This window comes from Equus przewalskii, chromosome X (assembly GCF_037783145.1).
Source record: "Equus przewalskii isolate Varuska chromosome X, EquPr2, whole genome shotgun sequence".
NCBI classification, from domain to species: Eukaryota; Metazoa; Chordata; class Mammalia; order Perissodactyla; family Equidae; genus Equus; species Equus przewalskii.
In genome coordinates, this window is record NC_091863.1 from 81210645 (window position 1) to 81236007 (window position 25363).

The 25363-nt window shown below is 40.2% G+C and overlaps 1 protein-coding gene across 2 annotated transcripts; it reads left to right on the top strand.

Moving 5' to 3' along the window:
- The first annotated feature begins 505 nt into the window (after nt 1-505).
- On the top strand, nt 506-24181 carry CSTF2 (cleavage stimulation factor subunit 2). Of its 2 annotated transcripts, XM_008544043.2 has the most exons (15): nt 506-667; nt 1766-1844; nt 2172-2341; nt 3033-3169; nt 3632-3751; nt 3866-4003; nt 6180-6303; nt 12231-12293; nt 14625-14684; nt 15329-15470; nt 16261-16436; nt 16717-17009; nt 20479-20589; nt 21486-21611; nt 23957-24181. In XM_008544043.2, the coding sequence occupies exons 1-14, from the start codon at nt 610-612 to the stop codon at nt 21606-21608; spliced, it is 1794 nt and encodes a 597-aa protein (XP_008542265.2). In that variant the 5' UTR covers nt 506-609; the 3' UTR covers nt 21609-21611; nt 23957-24181. The 2 variants fall into 2 exon arrangements, with proteins under 2 accessions (XP_008542265.2, XP_008542266.2); XM_008544044.2 differs by lacking the exon at nt 14625-14684.
- Nucleotides 24182-25363: the final 1182 nt, after the last annotated feature.

Sequence of the window (25363 nt, forward strand, 5' to 3'; positions counted from 1 at the left end):
CACCGCTACCACCACCACCACCACCAAGCCCACGGGTCCCAGGGCTACGCGAGGGCAGCCAGGGGGCTGTGCTCCCTTTACCTCCCCATCTCCTCGGGCACGCGGGCGCCTTGACGTCGAGCGCCCCTCATCCCGTCCGCGGCCGCGACTCTCTCTGAGCAGCTCACGCCGCCCGCTCGCAGCTTCTACAAAACGCGAAGGCGCCGCCGCCGGGGCCCGCCGGAGTTTTTCCCCCGACAGGGCGGCAAGGAAAGGAAAGGACCGGTTGTTAGCAAATGACTTTCCGTTACCAGGGTAAAGCGCTACCGCCATCTTTATTGAGGTCGACGATGACCTGCGTTGGCCTAAGCAAAAATGAATGAGGAATTCGACAGACTCCAGTCCGCCCGATGCGGCTGGAAACGGAGGCGCAGCCGAGCCGGCACAGGGTGAGGGCTCTGCCGAACAGCACGCGCGCCGGCCGCGGACGGAAGGACGCCGGGGGCGGGGCCGGCGGCCGCCCGGCCCAGCGCTTCCGGCTCCCGCGCCGTACGGAAGCGTATTGGACGCTGCACTCGCGCGCCGTACGGAAGTGTGTTCTGGCGCACCGGAAGCCGCCGGAAGAGAGCGATGGCGGGTTTGACTGCGAGGGACCCTGCGGTGGATCGTTCTCTGCGTTCGGTGTTCGGTGAGAGGAGCTCGGTGGAGCCAAGCGTCGGGGAGGGACAGAAGGAGACGGGGAATGACGAGGCATGCCCTCTGCACCTCGTGAATCGCCGCGGGAGCCGGTGAAGGGTCGGGCGTGCAGCCTTACCTGCCTGTCCTGTGGGGCGGCCAGCCTGGTGGGCTCGTGGGCAAAGTGATGCTCCTGTAATCCCGAGGTTCCGCAGCCTTTCCACCATGTGGCCGAGGAAGTTAAACTAGCGTTCAGCTTCCATGCGTTTCCCCTTTCGTGAGCTTTAATTATTATCTCGAAGCGAGGGCACATGGCACCTGTCCCGTACTACTTCTCACTCCCTATCCCAGAATACAGATTGTGTGCTGAGGGTATAGATCCTTGTGCCCGCTTCCCGCCCTCTCATAAGGACTTCCATTCTCTGCTTTTTACCCCTAACATTTTAGTTCGTCGATAGCGGTAGCGGCCAGCTGGCATTTTAAGGTGGATTGTCAATAAATGAATGAGTGAACGACTAAGACTTCGTCAAGGAAATTTTAAAGAGGATCGAATCTATCCTGAGTAACCTTTTCAGCCGAAAAAAATTTTTTTAAAGTACATGTGGTGATTTAAAAGCACCTTTTGGAAGGGACATGACAAAACGGTTCAGAATAATTTTTAAACATCCTCCACTACATTCATGGTCATTCTCCTTTGAGTGTATGTATGTGTGGAAATATGTACATATGAGCCGGTTTTAGAAGTTATAATGTTGATATCTTTAGTTGTTATTGGTAAGACTTGCAGACCTTCAGGTAAATACCAAGCCTAACTATTTATTTTCGCCAAAGTTAAGGAAAATCTAACACTTGTCAGGTCAGTCTGAGAACTGATATTCAGGAGTGCCTACACCTTTTGTATTTAGTCTTAGTGGTTTATTTCTCTTGTAATTAAAGTTAGCAGGCAAGATTGGAATCTTGTCTAAGGGAGTACCACTGAACTGGAACTGGAAAAACAGTATTTTGAGCCAGTTGTTACCTTGTTAATGATATAAGTAGACACGGTGTACTTTCTCACTAAAATCTAGGTTATAAACTCAGAACTAAATATGTTATCTGTTTTCTTCCTTAGTGGGGAACATTCCATATGAGGCTACTGAAGAGCAGTTAAAGGACATCTTTTCTGAGGTTGGACCTGTTGTTAGTTTCAGGTGAGATTCCCTTTTACTACTTGGTGAAAGTTTCTTAAAAATTCCCACAAATTGGGCCTTTAGTAATAGTGGCAAGGTTTTTACTGGTGACTTTACACATGCATTCTTTTTTGTTTGTCTGTAACAGCTTTATGGAGATATAATTCACATACCATACAATTCACATTTAATTTTACTGAAAGACAGATTTTTTTTCATTTAAAAAATATTTCAGGCAGAGTGATAAGGTTATTTGTCTTACAGTCAAGCAAATCAGAACATGGCAATGTTAGCAGGAACCCTGTGCGTATGTAACATTTGTGCCTGATGCTTGGTTTTGCTCTCCAGATTGGTATATGATAGGGAGACAGGAAAGCCAAAGGGTTATGGCTTCTGTGAATACCAAGACCAAGAGACGGCTCTTAGTGCCATGCGAAACCTGAATGGGCGTGAATTCAGCGGGAGAGCACTTCGAGTGGACAATGCTGCCAGTGAAAAGAACAAAGAAGAACTAAAGAGTGAGTGGAAACAGGCGTATGTAACATGAGTAAAGATGTAACAATGAAGATTTTCCGTTTATGATATGTTTTAGCGTTTGCTGAAACGATTAGCCACACACTTTACTTGACCCACCTGAAGTGCCTGCATTAGGACCTTGTATATTTTTGAGAAACAAGGTAAAATTGACTTTAGAGAGTTGACTGAGACGTCCTTCAGTTGCCAAGAAGTTGATTTCCAGTTAAAGATGAATTCAGGCTCACCAAGCCGTTAGTAGTGTTATCAATGTCATCAGTGTTTGCCATTCCTATAACTGTGTTGCCAGATCTGTAAATATTGGGGCTACTAAGGCATTCTTATGGCTTTTTTCATGAGGTAGTAGATCCAAGAATTCCATTTAGAAATCAGCATCCTTTTCTATTTAAACTGTTTGCTTAATGACTTGTCAAAGGAAATCGATATGCCTTATTCCTAATTTAGGTTAACATTGTCCGCGTACGTGATCCTGGTCCAGCTTTCCTCTGAGAGTGGAAAATACACTCTGTCACTTTCCTCCACAGAAATAGGAGATCTGCAAATCGCTTAATTCTCAGCTCTAGAGAATTTAAAGTTATCAGCAGGTCCTTACAGGAGCCCTGGAAAATAGATACTTGAAATGATTTAGCTCTTTCTTTTGTCTCCTTAACCTTTTTGTACTTTCTTCCTGATCAGGCCTTGGCACTGGTGCCCCTGTCATTGAATCACCCTATGGAGAGACCATCAGTCCTGAGGATGCCCCTGAGTCCATTAGCAAAGCAGTTGCCAGTCTTCCACCAGAGCAGATGTTTGAGCTGATGAAACAAATGAAGGTGGGAGGAGGCATTAGGTTACGAATAAATCAAATCACATTAGATTTTCAAGGAGTTAATAAAGTTAATGAAAATGATTCTCTGAGCTCAAATAGAAGGTGTGCCTATTGACCACCTTTTCTTGCACCTTCAATATTCCATATGTGCACAGTGTATTTCACATTTCCTGCAAAGGGCTTTCCATTTTTGTACACCAACACACCTACACAATCTGGCTGGGGTTTTGTGGCCCATAGACATCAGATGTAAATATTAATTGTGGCTTTTTCCCTAAATGATGGTATTTGAAATGCCTTTTCCTTCTCTTGCCTGCCATGACCAAGATTTTGTGTGCTATTCAAAAACATGATAGCTTAAAAAGCCTCTTGAATATTACACTTCTCAGATGAGAATGGCTCGAAATCACTATTAATTTGTAAGTAATAATATTGAATCTGATGATGAATCTGTTTATCTTCTCAGCTCTGTGTTCAGAACAGTCCCCAGGAAGCACGGAACATGTTACTTCAGAACCCTCAACTGGCTTATGCTTTGCTACAAGCACAGGTAGTGATGAGAATTGTGGATCCAGAGATTGCCCTGGTGAGTGTTTCTGGTTCTTTTATGGAAATGCTAGGGTAGACCTTGATTGGGGTAGAAACTACCTGCTTGCTTTGTTAAACAGACAGCTCATGGATTTGTCTTTTCACTTTCTAGAAAATTCTGCATCGCCAGACAAATATCCCAACGCTGATTGCTGGCAACCCTCAGCCAGTCCACAGCACTGGGCCTGGCTCAGGATCCAATGTGTCAATGAACCAGCAGAATCCTCAGGCCCCTCAAGCCCAGTCTTTGGTAGGGCTTTATCCCTTAACATTTGTTCTATCTGTCTTAGAATGTTGTTTTCATTTTAGGAGGATATATTGAAAGAGGAATGGTCAGGAGCCAGAGATGATAATTTCAATTTCCAGGCATAAAAGCAATTTCCAGGTTGCAGAGTACATGGCATCTGAATGAATATAGATTCAGTGCCAAGTCTGTTAAACTAAAAGATCTTTCCTGTATGCCCTTTTTTTAAAGCTGATTTTGTGTATATTGCATGCGTGACACTGTGGTTGGCACTTCCTTATTCCATATACCTTATCTCATTTAATTCTTAGAGCAGTTGTATAAAGTTGGCACTCTTATTCTTACCAATCAAAAAGTAAAGCTCACTTTCTAAGAATGACACAAAACCCTGAAGCTATAAAAAATTGATACATTTGAAAACTGAACGATTTCTGTGTGGAGAAAAAGAAATAAACACCAAAGGCAAATGACAAATTGGGGAAAAGTATTTGCCACACATGTGATGGACAACAGGCTGATTACTTAAGAGCCCTTAAGTTGTGTTCAAGAATGTTTATTGTCACATTACAATAGTGAAAAGTTGGAAACATCCTAAATGTACATCAATGGAAGAATGGAGAAAATGTGGTATATTTATCTAATGAAATAGTCTACAACAGTTAAATAAACTACATACGTCACCATGAATGGCTTTCAAAAACATAATTCCGTATAGCAGTTAAGGCAAACTAGGATACATGGTATCAACACAGATAACTCAAAAACACAATACCATGCAGAAGTGGAAATAAGTGAGTGTGGAAGCATTCCCAAAGTATGGGCTATATGTCTGCATATATCCCCAAAACATGTTGAGTGAGTTGCAAAGAATATGTTCAGTATGTAATGATTTACATAAAATTTCAAAACATCTATAAGAATTCTCAAATGCTTGTCTAAGAAGAACGGATGCAATTGGGGAAGACCATACGGGAGATTCCAATTGTATATTTGATTTATTTCCTAAGCTGTATGGTTATTTTATTCTCTATATAATCTGGAATTTTTCATAATAAGCAAGACCTGTAAATTAGTAAGAAAATTACAAATAACCTAGTAGAAAAGTATGCAGTGGACATAGTTCACAACAGTGGAAATGCAAGTATATATTAAATGTGTGAAAAAGTGTTCAACCTCAAAATAAGCTAAATGTAAACAGGAAGTATAATAGGCTACCATTTTTTGCCTGTCAGATGGGCAGAGGTAAACAACTTGGATGGGTCATACAAAGGATTAGAGCAGAGGTCCACAAACATCTTCAATAAATGGCCAGAAAGTAAATATTTTTGGCTTTGCAGACTGTGGGATCTGTTTTAACTATTCAACTCTGCCGTTGGGATGTGGAATCGGGCAGAGATAATACATAAATAAATGTGTGTGGTTGTGTTAAAATAGAACTTTACTTATGAAACCAGGCAGTGAGCCAGCTTTGGCCCAGGGGCCATAGTTTGCCAACCCCTACTCTGATTCAATAAATACTTTTTCAGAAATAGAAAGGAAATAAACTAAGGCCCCAAGCAATTAACTGGTCCAAAAAGAACACAGTTCTAAGTGGCAAATCCAGGATACGAACCTGGTTCTGTCTGACTTCAGCCTGTTTTCTCTTAACCACCTTACTATACAGTTTCCTCTTTTCTGTTTTAGAATTTTGTATGTTCTCTGAGAGTTAATGTGGGTTTTTTTTATAACTGAGCTTTTATTCTTTATTGATCTCTTTCTATTCCAAGGGACTGCTCAGTTTTCTGGGGAAAACACAGATGAAAATGTAACATTCCCTTTCCCTCCAGGAGCTCTAATGTAGCATTAAAAAACAAACCACGTTTTCCCAAAACCAAAATTATGTCTGAGGACAGGGATGAGAAAAGATTGGTCAAGTAAAAAATTTTTTCATCTTAAAAATGCAGACCACCAGCATTTCCTTTTAAAAAAAAGTCCCAGTCTCCTCTTTTTCTCCTTCCGCAACTTCTGTCCATAGCGTGTTATAAATCTAAAGCTGCATGAGATAACAATACACAAAGGCTATTTGGTGGACTATTTGGGGGTGTCAGTTTACAGAGTTCTTTAAGGTCATAGAGTTTGTATGTTGAGTCTCCACAGAGGCATGTCCATACTCTGGTTTTACTCTGGTTTTTCTCTTGGTCAGGGTGGAATGCACGTCAATGGTGCACCTCCTCTTATGCAGGCTTCTATGCAAGCTGGAGTTCCAACACCAGGGCAAATGCCAGCATCTGTGACAGGACCTGGCCCTGGTGCCTTAGCTCCTGGAGGTACGTTTTATTTAGTCTTCACCATTTTGGTATTTTGCTAAAGTTTTTTTTATAGCAAATGGCATAGTGTAGCCAAATTCTTATGTGATAATGAGATCTTGATATAAAATTAATATACAGCTAAGAAGTATATATCCTAGGTGGAGGAAATAGTTGATTTCTTATATACAAATCCTATACGATAGTCACCCCTATCCACAGTTTCACTTTCCATGGTTTCAAATTACCCACGGTCAACCATGTCTGAAAATACTAAATGGAAAATTCCGGAAATAAGCAATTCTTAAGATTTAAATTGTGAGCCATTCTGAGTAGTGTGATGAAATCTTGTGCTGTCCCACTCTATCCCACCCAGGACCAGAATTATCCCTTTGTCCAGTGTATCCACACTATATATGCAACCCGCCCGTTAGTCAGTAGCCCTCCCAGGTATCAGATCGATTGTTGCAATATCGTAGTGCTTGTGTTCAAGTAACCCTTTTTTTACTTAATAATGGCCCCAAAGCACAAGAGTAGTGATGCTGGCAATTCGGATATGCTAAAGAGAAGCTGTACTGTGCTGCTTTTAAGTGAAAAGGTGAAAGTTCTCGACTTAATAAGGAAAGGAAAAAATCATATGCTGAGGTTGCTAAGATCTCTTACAGTATATTGTTACAGTTGTTCTCTTTTATCGTTAGTTATTGTTAATCTCTTATTATGCATAATTTATAGATTAAACTTTATTATAGAGCTGCATGTATAGGAAAAAACATAGTATATATAGGATTCAGTACTATCTGTGGTTTCAGGCATCTACTGGGGGTCTTGGAATGTATCCCCCATGGATAAGGGAGAACTACTCTATCTGATTATAAGAGCAGGGAAAAGGACACCAAAGTGGAAAACTACAGTAAAACTTCCAAATGAATGAGGGGGAGAAACAGAATGAATGGAAACTAGACCAAGCAAGCAAATACAGAGAAAAGGAAATGACATTGTGAAGTAAGTATAAATAAATGTAAAGTAAGGTAGAAGGAATAAAATCTTGTGTGGTCATTCTGTTAAATGTGAATGGACTGAATTCTCCCATTAAAAGCCAGAGACTGTTAGATTAGGTTAAAAAACACACAAAATACATAGTTACATTTGTTATTATTTAACAGACATAAAATTGCTTCTCATTAAATAAAATTAGACCAAACAACAAAAGGAGAAAAGACTTTTAAAACCTGTATATTTTCACTGAAAGTGTTTATATATATATATATATATATATATGCGCAATTAATAGAGTATTGCTATTACACTTGTGGCTTTTTGTCATTCAAGAATCGTAACTTAAAAAGTTATAAATGAAGTAGCAATTCCTCATGAAACACCTGTATGAACACGCAATGTGTATCAACATATAAAGTTTTTTATGCAACAAACTCGCTTCTTTTTAATTTTTCTAATCTGGGTTAGATTGACTACAGTACTACTCATGGAGGATAATTTGAATTGTTCTGTTTTGTAGAGAAATCAGTCTACAAAGCTGAGTTAACAGGGAATAGAAGAGATTTTTAAAGAAATTTCAGCAAACTCATGATTTTCATTTATCCTATAGAGTTATAGTTAAATTGTCTTTCAGTGAAAGAAATGGATTCTGTATTTTATACATTTTTTTTTCTTTTTGATGAGGAAGATTGGCCCTGAGCTAACATGTGTGCCAGTCTTCCTCTATTTTGTATGTGAGACACCACCATAGCATGGCTTGATGAGTGGTGTCTAGGGCTGCACCCGGGATCCAAACCTGCAAACCCTGGGCTGCCAAAGCAGAGCACATGAACTTAACCACTATGCCACCAGGCCGGCCATATTTTAAGCATTTTTGAGTTATAGGTGCCTAACTTACCTTAAAATATTATAAGTCGTAGTGTGGTCCTACTACACATGGCAAATACGCATACATGACGTAGGTGGCTCATTACTTGAGTTGAAAAACACTCAAACTGCTCTATACCTCTTCGGTGAGACAAGTGCAGTGATCATGCACTTGGATATCACAGCAATGTCAAATTGCTATAAAAGATTTTAAGTGTCTGCTCTCCATTTCTGTACTTACGTTCTCATGAACTATTAACATACAGTGTGTGAATCAGCATCATCTATGGACCACACTTTGAGTAGCATTGTGCTAGTGGACAAAAGATACAGTAGCCCTCCTTATCTGCGGGGGATCCATTCCAAGACCCCCAGTGGATGCCTGAAACCACAGATAGGACTGAACCCTATATATAATGTTTTCTCCTAAACATACATACTTATGATAAAATTTAATGTATAAATTAGGCACAGTAAGAGATTAACAACAATAACTAAGTAAACAGAACAATTACAACAATATACTGTAGTAAAAGTCATGTGAATGTGGTCTCTCTCAAAATATCTTATTATACTGTACTCATCCTTGTGATGATGTGAGAAGATACAGTATCTATGTGATGAGATGAAGTGAGATAAATGAGGTAGGCATTGTGATGGAGAGTTAGGCTACTGTTGACCTTCCCATGATAGTTAGAAGGAGGATCATCTGCTTATCCACTGCCTGAACACAGTTGACTATGAGTAAGGATAAGGGAAGACTACTCCAAGTAAGGATGTTGAGGAATAAAATACTGGAATCATTAAGCCTGATTAATATATAGAGGGAGCCTGATATCTTTTGACTAGAGAATTCACTTTTTCCCCCACTAATGACCGTGGAACAGTAAAAAAAAAAAAATTGACCATGTACTTAGCCATAAAATAAAAACAAATTTAAAAATGTAAACATTCTTTAGGCTGCATTCTCTGATTATAAGCCAATAAAATTAAAAATAAATAATTAAAAGGTGACTGAAAAAACCTTTACTTGGAAAATTAAGGAACGTACTCTAGGTAGTCCTTGATTTAAAGAGGAAACAAAAAGAAATTTATAAGTTAGTTAAAAGACAACAAAAAGTACACTCATACAAAAAAGTATAGGAAATAGTGAAAGCAGTTCTTAAAGGAAAATGAATATTCTTAAATGCCTATATTATTAAAAAAGTAACTCTTGAGTACTAGTTTTAAAGAATTAGAAAAATAATTTTTTTAAAAAACAAGATACCAAGGAGAGGGAATTAATAAATATAAAAGTTGAAATTAAGTGTAAAAGAAACAAATAATGGAATTTTCAAGTGATATTTTTTGTGACTTTGTAGCATTTATACTTCTGAAGTTAAAAAACTTTACTATTTTTTTTTAAAGATTGGCACCTGAGCTAACATCTGTTGCCAATCTTCTTTTGTTTTTCCTTCTTCTCCCCAAAGCCCCCTGGTACATAGTTGTATATTCTGGTTGTGAGTGCCTCTGGTTGTGCTGTGTGGGATGCCGCCTCAGCATGGCCTGACGAGCCGTGCCGTGTTCGCGCCCAGGATCCAAACCGGGGAAACCCTGGGCCGCCAAAGCAGAGTGCACGAACCCAGCCACTTAGCAACGGGGCCATCCCCTTTACTAAGATTTTTGAGATACCCTGTACAAAGCTCTTTGACAGTTGATGAAAAGTGGGGACAACTTAGTAAAAAAGTAGGCAAACAAAATGAGTAGGCACTTCATAGAAGAGCAAATCCAAATGGCACCAAACAAAAGCAAATTTGTTTGTTGTCAGGGGATTGCAAATTAAATAACGAGATTTCACTTTACTTAAAGCCGTCAGACTAGCAAAAGTTGCAAAGAGAGATGACACTATCATCTGAGCTGGGGAAAGTGATATCATAAGTCACTGGTGGAAATGTAGTTTTGCAGCCTTTTAAGAAAGTAGACTCACATTAAAAATTTATATGCACTTTGACCCACCAGTTCCACTTCTGGGAAGCTAGCCCATACAAATAAAAGCCCTGTTATATGACAGTGTATAAAATGAGAAATTATGCCCATGAATCCTCCAGCCACTGCTTTCCTCAGATCCTAAATCTTTATATTGTTTTGGTTTGTGGTCTGAATTAGTCATAGAATGTTATGGCTAGAAGAGAGCTTTGAAATCATTTAGACATGTGGCCTTCAAACTTGAGTGTACATTAGAATCACCAGAAAAATTGGGGTACCGGCCTGGTGGCATAGTGGTTAAGTTCTTGCGCTCTGCTTCGGTGGCCTGGGGTTCACAGGTTCAGATCCCTGGCGTGGACTAAGCACCACTCGTCAAGCCACACTGTGGTGGCATTCCACATAAAATAGAGGAAGATTGGCACAGATGTTAGCTCAGCGACAGTCTTCCTCACAAACAAAAAAGAATCACCTGAAGGGCTTATTAAAACACCGATTGCTGGGCCCCACCCCCAGACTTTCTAATTCAGCAGGTCTGAGGTAGGGCCCTTTGAATTTGCAGTTCTGACAAGTCCCTGCTGGTGCTGACGCTGCTGGTCTGGAGACCACGTTCTGAGGACCACTGGCCTAGACCAACTAGTTCACTTTACAGATGAGGAAGCCTGGGACTATGTTAATTTTATCAAAGCACTTGTTCAAAATCACAGTTGTGTAGTAGCAGGGGTAGGGGTAGCGCAGGTTCAGCTTCTTAATCCATGACTCTTTGGTGCCTGGGATGTTAAATGGAGTAAGGGAATGTGACATGTACATGATATTTTAGGTGTTAATGAACTACAAACAGTTCGCTTGTCTTTTCTCCCCACTCATAGCATATATTGTTCCTTTGAGGAAAGAGAATTATTTCTGTATGGGAAGGACCACACAAGGACTTGTGGTACATGATTATAGTCTTTATATAGCAGTCATTGTACCCTGACTAGTTAGAGCAGACCAGTGGTTTTCAACCCTGTTAGACGCAATGGCCTCTTTTCAGAACGGATATTTTGCAGTGACTCTTTACTATCCTGAAATGAAATGCACAGATTATATAACCTATTTAACATGATTTCCCAAAAAAATTAGTATAATCAAAAAAATTAGTATAATGCCTAACTATAATATAAAGGAGAAGTAAAAGGAAATTATGATAAAAATATTTTTTAATATGCAAGTGTTCAGGCACAACTACACTAGAAAACAAAAGGTGGCAGGCAGATGCTTGCACCTATACCATGAATGTAAAAACTACAGATGTAGACAGATACGAGTATATTGTTTTAGCAACTCAAATACCATAAGGACTGTTGACGTTGGTGATGTGATTTTCTGAAATGGTGAAAACTCTTGGTAAAGTTCTTAACAAAACAAAATACATTACCCATAGTTTACTCAGTAATTGCGTTTCTGGAAAATTTAGTATGTGTGTATATATATATATATATATATATACACACACATATATAAATATATATGTTGTGTGTGTATATATAAACAAGGCACAGAACCTTTTTGTTTACAAATAAAACAGACTTAGGTTCTAAGTTCAGATGACTATAAACAGGTTTTCATTTGTGTGAATGTTTAGCTGTTCAGTGAGACATTTAAAAGTTTTGCAAGACAGAGTAATGCTTGATTTTGTGGGACTGTCTCATACATGGGAGGACATCCAGTATCCCTGTTAGCTTCTCATTAAATGCCAGCCGTGCTCCCACAAATCCTTGTCACAAGCAGAACCGTATACCCACACATTTACAAAATGCCCTGGGTACAGTACTGCCTCCTATGAGAGGGGTTACGTGAGTAAGTGCCATTGTTATCCCGTATTCCAGAAGAATTTCCTGCCAAGGTTTTGGTAACCAATGAGATTAAGTATTCTTATTTGACTCACTTTCTGCCACTGAAGCCTAAAGTATACTAACAAACTCCATCTTCTATGTAACTGCATTGTTTAGTGGTAGTTATGATCTTTCTTTGTAGGTTTCTGCTTGTGGGGCAGAAAGAAGAAATTTGTTAACTCAGCCACTGCTCTAATTTTTTTCCCCTGTCCTAATTTATGTTTTTCTTTCCTGCCCTTTATCTTATAGGAGGAATGCAGGCCCAAGTTGGAATGCCAGGAAGTGGACCAGTGTCCATGGAGCGGGGACAAGGTAAATAAATAGTAATGTCTGATTAATGTGAACTAGACTTGGAAATGTTCTATGTCTGCACTGTCTAATATGGCAGCCACTACCTCATGTGGCTCTTTGAATATTAAATTAATTAAAATTAAAATAAATTGAAATCAGGTAAAATCTAAAATTCAGGTCCTCATTCACAGTAGCCACATTCCAAGTGCTCAGTAGCCACATGGGGGTAGTGGATACCATACAGGATACTGCAGATATAGAACATTTCCATCACTGCAGAAAATTCTATTGGACAACACTAATCTAGACTTTCCATCTAGTGATTCAGAGCCTAGCTCTACAAGAATTGATGACAAAGCAATTGGATCCTTTGTTTCTATTTAATTTATATCACCTTTTCCTGATTGTCTGATGATTCTGCTGACAAGTTCTCTCCCTCTACGGGTATCTGTTGATTAAGAAATTTTAATAATAAGCATATAATATGTGTCTGGGTATGTAGACAACTAAATTTAAACCGCAGAGGAAACTCGGAGGGGATTTATTTTTCTATGTTCCTGGAGTTGGAAGAAAAAGAAAATGGCAGTGGTTCAGTTGAAAACAATGTTAGGAGGAGAGAGAGAGTGAGAAAACGGAAGAAACTAACAGTAAAACTGAATGCCTACTGTAGGCCGGGCACTTTAATTTTCGTAAACAACCTTGTGAGTTAGGTGGCAGCACTGAACTGTTTTCAGGTAAAGAGATGGAAGCTCAAGAGTTTTAAGTTACTCGAGGGGGACAAGGTAAGTAAATACTAATATGTGAGTAACGTGGACTGGACGTGGTGCTCTCATCTTCTCTTCCTGCTAGAAAGTGGCAGAGCTAAGATTCTGAAGTCTCTGACTCCAAAATCTGTCCTCTTTCTGTCAATCCATACTGCCTCTATTAACTTCTAAAAATACTCAAGTGTCTTCTGTTCTCATTCATTGTGTCCTTGTGATGAGAGAGAACTGCTTTGCACGAGCATAGAGAAGCTTAAGTTACTCCTTAGAATACGGCCTTTAAGTGAAACCCATTTTTTTTTAAAGCAAAATATTAAGGTATAGGCCTGAGATATAGTACTATGCTCCTGGTCTATGGTTTGTACACTGGGGTTGATTGCTGAAGTAATGGAACTAATAATCTTGTCAGATGATTGACAGTGGGACAAGCTCTTGGCCAAATACCTCATCTGAGCCCCCTATGCTTTTGTGCTATTGTGCCCCACCCCCTCAGCCACTATCAGTAGATCATGTATGTACCCCAAAGTATTTTTGCATAGTGAGAAGAAATTGGGGTTTCAGTCATTCTTTTACAAAACTCTCCACAAGCCATCAATCAATCAAGCTGTGGCTGTTTAATACATACTTCCGCAAGTCATCTGCCTTCCTGCTAGTTATCTTCACGTTTCTAGTCAAAAGTTAACAAAGGGAAATGACTCAAGTTTTGAAAGTATATCAAAGATGTCTTCATGAAGAGACAAAGTGAGATGAGGGTTTTTTCAGTTTTCCTTCAGTAACCAGCAGAAGAAGTGAGAATCTTTCCATTTGTACCCTGTTTGTCTTTCTTTTCCTGGACTCCGTGCCGCTTTTGTACGTTTGTAATGGTGAAAGGAGACAGTGAGATGCTTAAGAAGATACTTCCTCTTGCCTTCTGCCGCCTGTGTTGAACGTTGGTGCCCTTGTCATCCCATTAGTTTTTGTTTGCTGTTGTCATGATGTTTGTTTATTATCAAAGACTTGCAGTGGAGTATTTCTTGAGGAGTGATACTCTTTCATTGTCTAAAGTTCGTTCACTACATTTCCCCATTTGATGCTTTTTGATAGCAGAAATTTTTGTGCTTTAAAATATGGCAAAGGTGCTACCACCCTATTTCTCTTACGGGCCTCTCCAGAATAAATCTTGCCTTCCAGGTTCAGTACAATTTCTTTCATTTTTTGTTTATGAAAATGTGTTTATGTTCTGTGCCTAACTAGAGATTCAGAACCATCCTTTTTATATTGTTTCCTTTTTTTTAATGGTATTATAAGGAGATTTAGGGGGAATCGTAGTAGCAGAGATGAAAATTGAAAGTGGCTGGTTATTCCTGCCCAAACAAAACCAGTGACCCACAGGTTTCACCTTAGGAAATCTCATCAAAGTGGAACAGTTTCAGATCCCAAAGAAGCTGTAATATGGTTTAGGAAGATTTTGTTGCCTGGGGCAAACTAATGTACTCTTGGCTTTTTAACTTATATGTGTAAATCTCCAGTGTCTGTATGTGTGCTTCCGCTTGTGTGTGCAAGCTATTTTAAGTGTCTGCTCTTTCTCCTTTTGAACTTACTGCTCACCTAGGAACCCTACAGCACTCGCCCGTGGGACCCGCCGGGCCTGCATCAATTGAGCGAGTTCAAGGTACCCATTGTATCTACGGGTTTCCTTTTGCTTGTGGTGTTCAGGGTGGGGCGTTGAGAGGACAACGGCTGCTTGGCAGTCATCCTCACGTTCAGAACCCAAAAGGGTAGTGTTTTGGGTTTTTGTTATTTAATTTTTCCTGTTGGGGCCACAAGCCTAAGATTGACCTCTTCACACAGGGCAGAGAACATGGATGATATGGGCATCTGTCCGAGGCTGTACTCCCTCCCTACTGGTGTCAGGAGGCTTGGATGGAATAGCAGTCTGTAAGGAGACAGCGGGTTCTTGCACAGCCATGGCAGTGTTCACATATGCCAAGACCCTACCTCTCTTTTGTGACTCTGGTCCTTGAACTAAGATTGATTATAAAGAAAACCAGGAGCATAAGTTTCTTCAGGTTGCAGTGCTAGTCCTTGGCAGGTTGCTCCCCAGTTTGCTCTTTATATAATTCCATCCATACCTCTGACATGGCACAGATTCTGCCTACACCCTGCTTCTGTTCTTGAGCTGCAAGAGGAGTCTGCTGTGGTGAGGTTTCACCCACTCTAAGGTGTCTGAATTATGTTGTCAGTGGTATATAGAGTCGTTTCTGGTTTCCTTATGTGTGCTTCACAGCAGTAACTCCCTGTTTGCTTCCCTGTCAGTGCCGATGCAAGACCCCAGAGCAGCGATGCAGCGTGGGCCCTTGCCTGCCAACGTCCCAACTCCTCGGGGTCTGTTAGGAGACGCTCCGAATGACCCACGTGGAGGCACTTTACTTTCTGTGACTGGAGAAGTGGAACCTAGGTAAGCATTAACCTAGAAGGGGAAGACTGGAGGACTCAGAATTTCCCCTTGCTTTGAGAACAGTCTTTTCATACCAGTTTACCTACTTCAGAAGATAAATGAATATTCATGGCCGCTGTCCAACACTAAGCACTTCTCTTTGGGCAGAACTGTGTAGTTGAGTATGTCATTTTGAACTAACCATGGCTACTCCGTCTTCAGAAATTGGAAATTCTATCACACATACCTGAACAGGAAAAACTTATATTGCTTACTGGTAGTAGTAATATTAATAATAGCAATAATAAAATAATAATAATAATTGGTATTAATGGGGATTATGCCTCTGACTCTGCTCTGAGTGCTTTACCTAGATCATCTCATTAAATCCACACAACAACCCTGTGATAGTGATACTAATATCAGTCCCATTTTACAGATGAAGAAACTGAGGCATAGAGAAGTTAAGTAAATGTACCCAAGATCACAGCTAATGAGTGATAGAGCCTAGATTTGAGCCCATACAGTGGCTCATGTTCTTAAGCACTATGCTGCATACTCATTATATATAATGGATATCTGTTAATTCCTCCTTAATTATGAATGCCCCAACCAAATATGAAATTCTAGAATACATGGATTTACATCTCCATAGCTTTTCTTCAACCTGTTTGGTGTTATTCTTTTAGCATTCATAGACTGATGTTTGCATTAGTTCTTTGTCTGCCTTTTACTTTCTGATCTTCTGGTTGAGACTTTTTTCTTGTTGTTTTGTTCTGTTTTAAAATATAACATTTTTCTTCATCTCTAGAGGTTACCTGGGACCACCTCATCAGGGTCCACCCATGCACCATGTCCCTGGCCATGACAGCCGTGGCCCACCCCCACATGAGATGAGGGGAGGGCCATTAGCCGAGCCCAGACCTCTAATGGCAGAGCCAAGAGGACCCATGCTAGATCAGAGGGGTCCACCCTTGGATGGCAGAGGTAAGGGGAGACCATGTCACAAGGCTGACTCGTAGTTGTGGGCTGATGATAAACCCAACTGTCTTAGGCTCTAATCTGGGATAAAGAATACTGGGGAAATAGGGTTGGCAAGCATTTTTAAGGTATATCTGAAATTCTGAGAGATTGGGGAGGAGAAAGCAGTCTCATGTAGCTTTAGGGAGATGTGACTGGAGGAATAGATTTCTTTCTTTCTTTGTTGGTTCTTCTTGCAGTAAAGGTGAGTAGCTACACAATGGTTTTCTTGCAACTTTCTTTATAGGTGGAAGAGATCCCCGAGGCATGGATGCACGAGGGATGGAGGCACGAGCCATGGAGGCAAGAGGATTAGATGCCAGAGGTTTGGAGGCCCGTGCAATGGAAGCCCGTGCAATGGAGGCCCGTGCAATGGAGGCCCGTGCAATGGAGGCCCGTGCAATGGAAGTCAGAGGGATGGAGGCCAGAAGCATGGATACAAGGGGCCCAGTGCCTGGCCCTAGAGGCCCTATACCTAGTGGAATTCAGGGTCCCAGTCCAATTAACATGGGGGCAGTTGGACCCCAGGGATCCAGACAGGTATGTGTAACACTTCTTGATCTGATTAGTAATCTTGATCTATGCAGGAATTGATTACTCAGCCTGATTATTACTGCTTTCTGATTTGGGCTATTTCTCAGCTTGTTAGGGAAAATTAGAATCTTCCTTTTCATTTCTTTGCCCCTTAGAGTGGTGATTTTCTGGCCACAAGGATTGTAGTCCAAAAGAGCAACCTTGTCCCACAATTTCAGGAGCTCTTCCATTCAGAGCAGAGCTCCTGGAAATTTAGGAGCTAGAGAGTATATCAGTAGAACCTAGGCATGGATCGTTTAAAAAACCTCCCCCATATGATTCTAATGCACAGCCCTAAGAACCCCTGCGTCAGAGCATATAAAGAGCTGTTAGTGGACATTTAGATAATCTTAGCTTTGCGGAAACCTATTTTAATTTACTTCCATCACACAGCCTAAGTCAACAGTGGAGTATGACAGGCAGCTTACAGATGCTCACCTTAAAACCTGCGGAACTGAACTCTTATCTCTTCTTTCTCTTTATTTGGCTCTCTCCAGCTGTGTTTATATGGTGGTCTATGATTGTCTGTGCGTCGTCATTTCCTCCCTCTTCACCCCCAGTTGTTTGTGGGGAGGTGGCATGTGTGTATCTCCCCTGAGGTTTTATATGCCAGCACCTTCATCTCCCTCTAGCCCCTCTACCTTCCTTTTTTCTGTGTCTTCCTTCCTCTTCTCTGTACTTCTGTTTCTCTTACCTCTTCCATATGTTTATGTGTCTTGCTCCCCATCTGTGTGTGTATGTGTGTGTGTGTGTGTGTGTGTATGAGAGAGAGTGAGAGAATGTCAGCTGGAATGGAATATGGCAGTCATCCAATTCTCTCATTTTATAGGTTTGGAAACTGAGGCCCAGGAATTCAGGTGACTTGCCCAAATTCATACAACTAAAAAGTGGCAGTACAAGGAATAGAATCCACTATTTTTCCCACTCTACTACTCTGTCCTGGTCTCTGCACGTTATGTATGTGTATATGTGTGTCTACCTCCCCCTCTTTAATATGAATTAGGAATATGTTGTTTTCTGGTATGTGTAGAAGAAAACCGTTTTCTATTGTTTTTCAAGTTATGCTTAAAAAAAACTTGTTCACGGGCCTTGTGTTTATTGTGCCCTCTGTGGTCAGTAACCTCATAATAAAAATGTTTTTTATGCATTCATTCAGTCATTCAGCAAGTATTCATTGAGCACCTACGATGCACCAGACAGACTGTAGGTACTGGGGATCTAGCAGGGTGAGCAAAACGAAGTCCCTGCCCCCAGGGGGCTTGGATTCTAATTGGGGAGACAGACAACAAATAACTATACGATGTGCTTATATAATTCTGTCAATGAATCTATGGAGAAAGAAGTTGAAAATAATGGTTGGAAGACGATTTCTGGATAATGTCCTGTTCCTTTATCTCTGCTAGCGCTTGAACTCATTACTCTGTAATATTAGGTTTATATAGTTTTCATTAGTAGATTCTATAAAGTTAATTAGATCTGAGGTGGAGAAAATAAAAATTTTATCTTCAAACCTTTTTAAAATTGTTTAAATTAATATGTTCACTTATAAATAAAAGTATAAAATACATTCACTCACATATAAAAGACATACAATAAGAACCTCACTTCCACCCCTGAACCATCTCCCTATGACCCCCATCTCCTATAGATAATCGCTTTCATTAGATTTTTTAATGTATCTTTCTAACAAATAAGAATATATATTCTTATTTTTTCAGTATTTTCCCCCCTTTCATTGTTTTGCACCTTGTTTTTTTATAGAACAGTATATCCTTAATTCATCATGTTAAATGAGGTTTTAAAATTAGCTCGATTCTACCCTCCTGGAAATTTTTTGGTAAAAGGCTTAGTATCACTAGGGTGATTATATAACTTATCATCCAAACAGGGACACATTTGAGAGTCAGAGTGCTGTTAGTAATTACTAACAAAAGCATAAACAGGGACTGTCATAGGCAAAGTTGGATATGTGAGATCACCTATATTATTACCTGTCTGCCTAGAACAGACACTCCTTGGAAACTGTAAATGGCCATTATTGAATGGTTAGATCCCATTATAGTACCTCAAATTAGTATCTACTGAAGCTTCAAAAAGGTTATTCTCCTAGATGTTTCAGATCCCTGACAGATCATTATGGTTCAGACTGGTGTCTGGATTCAGTATTGATAAAGACAGAGAGCAGTAATATTCTATCAGTCTATACAAGGATGTACTAATGCTTTACCTCTCTAGTGTCTCTGGGAATTAGTTAATGCATGTAAGTAAATGTTCCAGATAAAGAACTATCCTACCAAGTTTTTAAACTATTTGAATGAAGAATAATTTATAAAATGTGTTATGCTTCCTTCCCATCTTAAACAGGATACAAAAAATGATGTTAATCGTTATTGTTTACTCAAAGTCATCGTTGCGTGTACCCATTATTGTATATGCTATCATAGAAAGCATAGTTAGCTCCTGTTTTGGTTTCTGGTCTCCTCCGCCATCAGGCGGTCACCTGACTCTTCACATTGCTGTCATGATATCTGCTTTTAACAGTTTATCCACATTTTTTTTGTTTTGCTGATTCTAATCTGCTGGGGAAGCAGGTAACAAGTTTGTTAACAATTTGTCTTTAATAAGAGTACCTAAGCTCTGGATGAATGCCTGAGTGTGATCATAACTCCAGCAGAGGGACCTTGTAACAGTTATTCTAGGTGCTTGGAGGCCTTTTCCTTGTGTTCGGGTAGTCTTTCAAAAGATTGAACTCACCGAAGATCTTAAATACCAATAAGTGTGATATAACTGTACTTTATTCTTTTAACTCGGGTCAGTCCTGTTTCTTGGTCTGTATTTAGCAGAAAGCATCTGCTGCCTATTCTCTATGGAAAGTTATAAAAAGCAAATGTTGGGCTAATAGCAGTCTTTTCCCCAGAGGCCTTCCCATCTCCTTTCTGCCTCTGCCGTTAGCATCGTTTCTGCCTTACTTGTGGGATAGGGCCCTTGGGATGAACCACCTCTGTCTGATTGAACTGGAGGTAGGCGATGTCCCTGTGAATGTAGCTTCCCCAGTGGACCAGCATACATTATCTCTAGGATCTGTCAGCTTTCGTTTCTGTTTCCACTGAACACTAGCTTCCAGGATGCTCTGTTTTCTCTGTGCTTATGTGGCTGGATTTTGCTTGATTTGATGATATCCAGTTGTGCTGTGTGGTATTTGTGGATGATGCTGGAGCTGTTGTAAGCAAGTGTGTCTAACTTGCTAGATGATCTCTGGCTAAACCCTGCCTTCTGCCCTTGCTAACAGTAGGGAAATGATCTTCAGAATCATTAATTTGCTTTTTTTACTCATATCCATAATCAGATCATATTTTTTCACATTGCTGTTACTGGATTCTGGTTACCTATATGAGAAGTTCTGAAAATCTCTCCTTATCTCTCTTTGTGCACATAGGTCCCAGTCATGCAGGGAGCAGCCATGCAAGGAGCAAGCATTCAGGGTGGAGGCCAGCCTGGTGGCTTTAGTCCTGGCCAGAACCAAGTCACTCCACAGGACCATGAGAAAGTAAGCAATGCTGTCTGTCTCCATATGCACAAATCTTTTGGATTCCTCTCTTCACAGTTACCATGTGGAGGTCCTGGATCCTAAGAGTCTGTTTGGAAGTGATGTTTGCTCTTAGAACTCTTTATGATCTTTTTTGATGAGGAAGATTGGCCCTGAGCTAACATCTGTGCCAGTCTTCCTCTATTTTATGTGGGATGCCACCACAGCATGGCTTGACAAGCAGTGTTAGGTCCACACCTGGGATCTGAACCTGTGAACCCCAAGCAGAGCGAATGAACTTAACCACTATGCCACTGGACCAGCTCCTGACTCTTTATGATCTTGTTACCTGAAAATCTGTGGGCCTGGTCCTAAAATTCTTAAATGGATGTATGTAAATGGCAGCTTATCTTACATTTCAGACTCATCTGCCAATAGCAGTTTGTGCAGGCCAGATTGATCTGAAAATCCAAATGCCTTTCTTCCTCCCCTTTCTACCTTATCCCCAAAAACATAGCAAGTTCCCCACGAGTATATCTTTCTGTTTCTATATTTGACCATTGTGGGGAGCTCATGTCTGATAGAAAGGCTAAAACTTGTGAAAAGGAGAGACTTTCAAAACAGGATTAAATACTGAAGACTTCCTGGGGCTCACAGATAGCATCTTAGTCTGCAAGAACCTTGGGTTCATGAAAGTGTCTGTCTTGAGTCTTCTAATCTTAGATATTTTTCAACTTGTGCTTTTCATTGTGCCTTTTCTCACCAGCTGGTTTTGGGTTTTAGCTTGGTTTGACTTTTTTTTTTTTTTGGGCCTGCTGTTTTCTGTGTGTGAAATATCCATCCTTTTTGAACAAAAGCTGTTGGTGTTTTTTTAGCTGCCATCATTAAAACTCACTACCTTCTTTTTCTCTGCGCAGGCTGCTTTGATCATGCAGGTTCTTCAACTGACTGCAGACCAGATCGCCATGCTGCCTCCTGAGCAAAGGCAGAGTATCCTGATCTTAAAGGAACAGATACAGAAATCCACTGGAGCACCTTGAAAGGTGAGCAGACTTGCCCCGCCTAAGTTGGACGAGCTCCTCATGCATTCGGGGTATATACTCTCAACCTGAACTGCCAGGACTCCTGATCTTAAGACTCTAAGGCCTGCGCTCCTCTTGGCTAGGATCTTCACCCTTCCGTAGGTCTGCCCCCGTCAGGATAGAGGAAGGCCACAGGGCGTTCGTTCAGGTGTTGAATTGATTATCATCTTTTTTATACATTTTTTGAAGAAGAAGATGATTAGCGCTGAGCTAACATCTGCCGCCAATCCTCCTTTTTTTGCTGAGGAAGATTGGCTCTGAGCTAACATCCGTGCCAATCTTCCTCTATTTTCTATGTGGGACGCCTGCCACAGCATGGCTTGACAAGCGGTGCATAGGTCCGCACTCAGGATCCAAACCAGTGAACCCTGGGCCACCAAAGCAGACCATGCAAACTTAATGGCCGTGCCACCAGGCTGGCCCCAATTGTCATCTTTTTTAACCTTTCTTTCCTCATAGCAAAAGTAACATGATCAATTTAACAAAACTAATCAAATACAGAAATGTAGAAAGTTCAGGGTAAAAAGCTCTGCTTTCTTAATCTCATTCCCCAGGCATAACCTCTAAATACAGTTTGGTGTGTATCCTTCTGGAATCAGTTGTGTTACTTTATTCCAAACTGTCCCATCAAGATGGAGAAAATACAAAGCATTTCAATAAATTGTTCTAAGTATTTTAGTTTCCAGTATTTATTTTATATCGAATATTTTGAGGTTAAACTATTATGGTACACAGGTCAAGGTAGTGAATGTCTGCTGTCACCGTCAGTCCCTGTAAATTCTGGAGGTTGCTGTATGCTGCTGCCCTCATTTTTCTTCTTTATCATTCAGGTAAAAAGGATCGTAATCATGTGACCTAACTTGATTATGTGTATTTGTGTTTCTTTTTAAAATTTTTCCGCAATATCTGGTATTTCATAAACAATTCTGTTTTCCAAAAACAGTTTAAAATTTATGTTGTCCCAGTGTCAGCTAGACTATCACATTTTGACTTTCTACTCTTTCCCCCATCTGTATTATAATTCCCATCCATATATCATCATATAATAGTGAACTCATTTACACTAATTAGTAATCTTTACTAAATATAGTATTTTAATCCATATTTGTAATATCATTAAAACATCCAAACTGGAAATAGGCATCATACCTGTATTTAGACTTTAAGTGACTGACCATGATGGGAAGCCGTCATAGAAGGGTGGCTGGGTAACCTTCAGTGTGATCAGTACTTGAACTTTTTAGTCCAGGCACCCCAGGCATTCTATTTTCTTCAGTAAAAGCGTAGGCTACTGTTATTTTCAGAGGAATAGATAAAAACTATTCCTCTCTTTTACTTTTTCTAACTTATTTATGCTAGGAAAGGCATTCCCTACAATGTGAGGAAATTATTTCATTTGGATAGTGAAGGTAGAAATCCTTCTGAAAGTTCTTTGATTATGTATTCTCTTATGACATATTTCAAAGCCTTACACGTAAGCCACAGGGCAAGGTTGTTTGGTTTTTTTACCTTTTATTTTGAAGTAATTATAAACTCACAGGAAGTTAGACAAATAGCACAAAAAGCATCCTGTACTGTTCCTCCAGCTTCCCTCAATGATAACATCTTGAGAAGCTGCTGTACAATACCTTTTTGGTTTGTAGTACAAAAACCAAGAGATTGACATTGGTATAGTACTGTTAGCTAGACTACAGACCTTGCTCAGTTTTCACCATTTGTTTTAAACCTACATTAATATGTGTGTGTGTTGTGTGCATGTAGTTCTAGGCAATTTTATGTAGGTAAGGTTTTAATGTGTATTTGCTGGTATTTGTGCATACTGTAAGCAAAAGGTTGGTATTGCGTCCATCCTATACCTTGCCAGTTATGATTCATCTGTGCTGTCACTGACGGGCTTATACCGTTACCATAAGATCAGTAGTTTTCAACCAGAGGCCATTTTGCCCCCTACTGGACATTTGGAAATGTCTGGAGACATTTTTCGTTGTCATAAGTTTAGGGAGTACAGTGTGCTACTGGCATTCAGTGGGTAGAAACTAGAGATGCTGCCAAACATCCTGTAATGCACAGGACGTCCTCCATAACAAAGAATTTTCTGGCACACAAATGTTGGTAGTGCTGAGGTTGAGAAACCCTGCTGTAAGGGATGATTATTCTGGGGAGACAGGAGGCAGACACCTTAGGAGTCCATCCCTGGTGACTTGCTCTTATGCGTAGCCTCCTTCCTCCAGCCTTTGAATTTTTTTCCTGATGTCGAGGAATTTTGTCTCCACTTCTAATGGCTCTCTCCCAACTTTTCCTTACAGGTTGACAAAAATACCTGGCAACAAATCTGGAAATTAATTCCATCATGTGGTTGAAATATTGCAAAAAGATGACTTCTGCATCCTGACCCTTGAATGACTCAAACTGGTGCCAGGTGGAGGACTCCCATCACCTCTCAGAACAAAATCAGTCCATTCTGTCATCTTAGTTTGTATATTTTCTGTGACTTGAAATAAACTTTGAACACAATTTTAGTATACTGCAAATTGATATACATGACCTTTTTGCTTTTAAAAAGCTGAGCACCAAGGGTGAAACCTTAGATGTGTTTTCTACCCTTACCGCAGTATTGTACTTTAATATATTGCCATAGCTGTTTTTCCTTTTAAGTTAACCGTTTATTCCTCTTTGATATTTGAGAATTTCTCAGAAGCAGTGTTTTCTGGAACTTAGTTTTTGCTTAGTTTGCTTCCAGCAGGCATAATAAGATTTGCCCTTTGAGAACTTGCTAGAACTTCTGAGTCTACTGGGAGAAAATAGCACCTGCTTAGAGCTATAAAATGGTTAGAAGCCCAACAAAGCAGAGCGCCTAGCAGAGCAGTGTAATTTAGTTTAGAAAAATCCAAATATCAAAATGCATTTTTACGTCAGTAGCAGGTCTATTCATGTGCATAGTTCGGAATTCAAGACAAAGATGTAGTGGCACTGGTTCGAGTGTGTCAACAAACAAGACTGTTGACCTTTACCTATCTGTTCTAAAATTCTTCAGTCTGGATAGTCAACTTTAAAAGGTAAAAAAGCCACTAATTTTTCACATGTTCAAGATGAAATAAAAACGGAACAGAAATCAAATGAGCAAAATACATTTCATCCTATCTTCTAGATTTCACTAACCTGTAGCTCTACCCTGTAACCAAATTTATTCTGGGAAGTTAAAGGAGAAAACCCTAAGACTTTTACATTCTTCTCATTTTTTGAAGTGGACCAAATGCAGAGCACAGTCAGATTGCCCATTAGGCCTGCCCCTGTTTGCTTCCTTGCAGATAGGTATGAACATAATTAGTGCCACGAGCTCTAACCTATGGCTCTTCCAGCCTAGTATTCTCTCTCATGGTGGCGTTAAGGAGGAACATGTTTTCCCTCCATCAGGCCAGCCTCAAGAGGTTAAGAGGTGCCTTAATAATTAGTAAAGTTCCACTGGAACTACTCTTGAGCCTATTTATATTCTCAGAATCCTATCCTCTGGGTTAGGATTATGGTCAAGTGAATTAAAAGCCTTCCATAGGCTTAGAGAATGTAATAGCATATTGCTTACATGTCAAGCGAAAGAATGCAAAGATAATCATTTTTATAAGAGGCATTGAAATTGAGGGATTTTCTATTCTGATACATAAACATTTACAAAATTGGCTGAATAAGATACTTCATATTGCGTCCTAGGAAGAAAA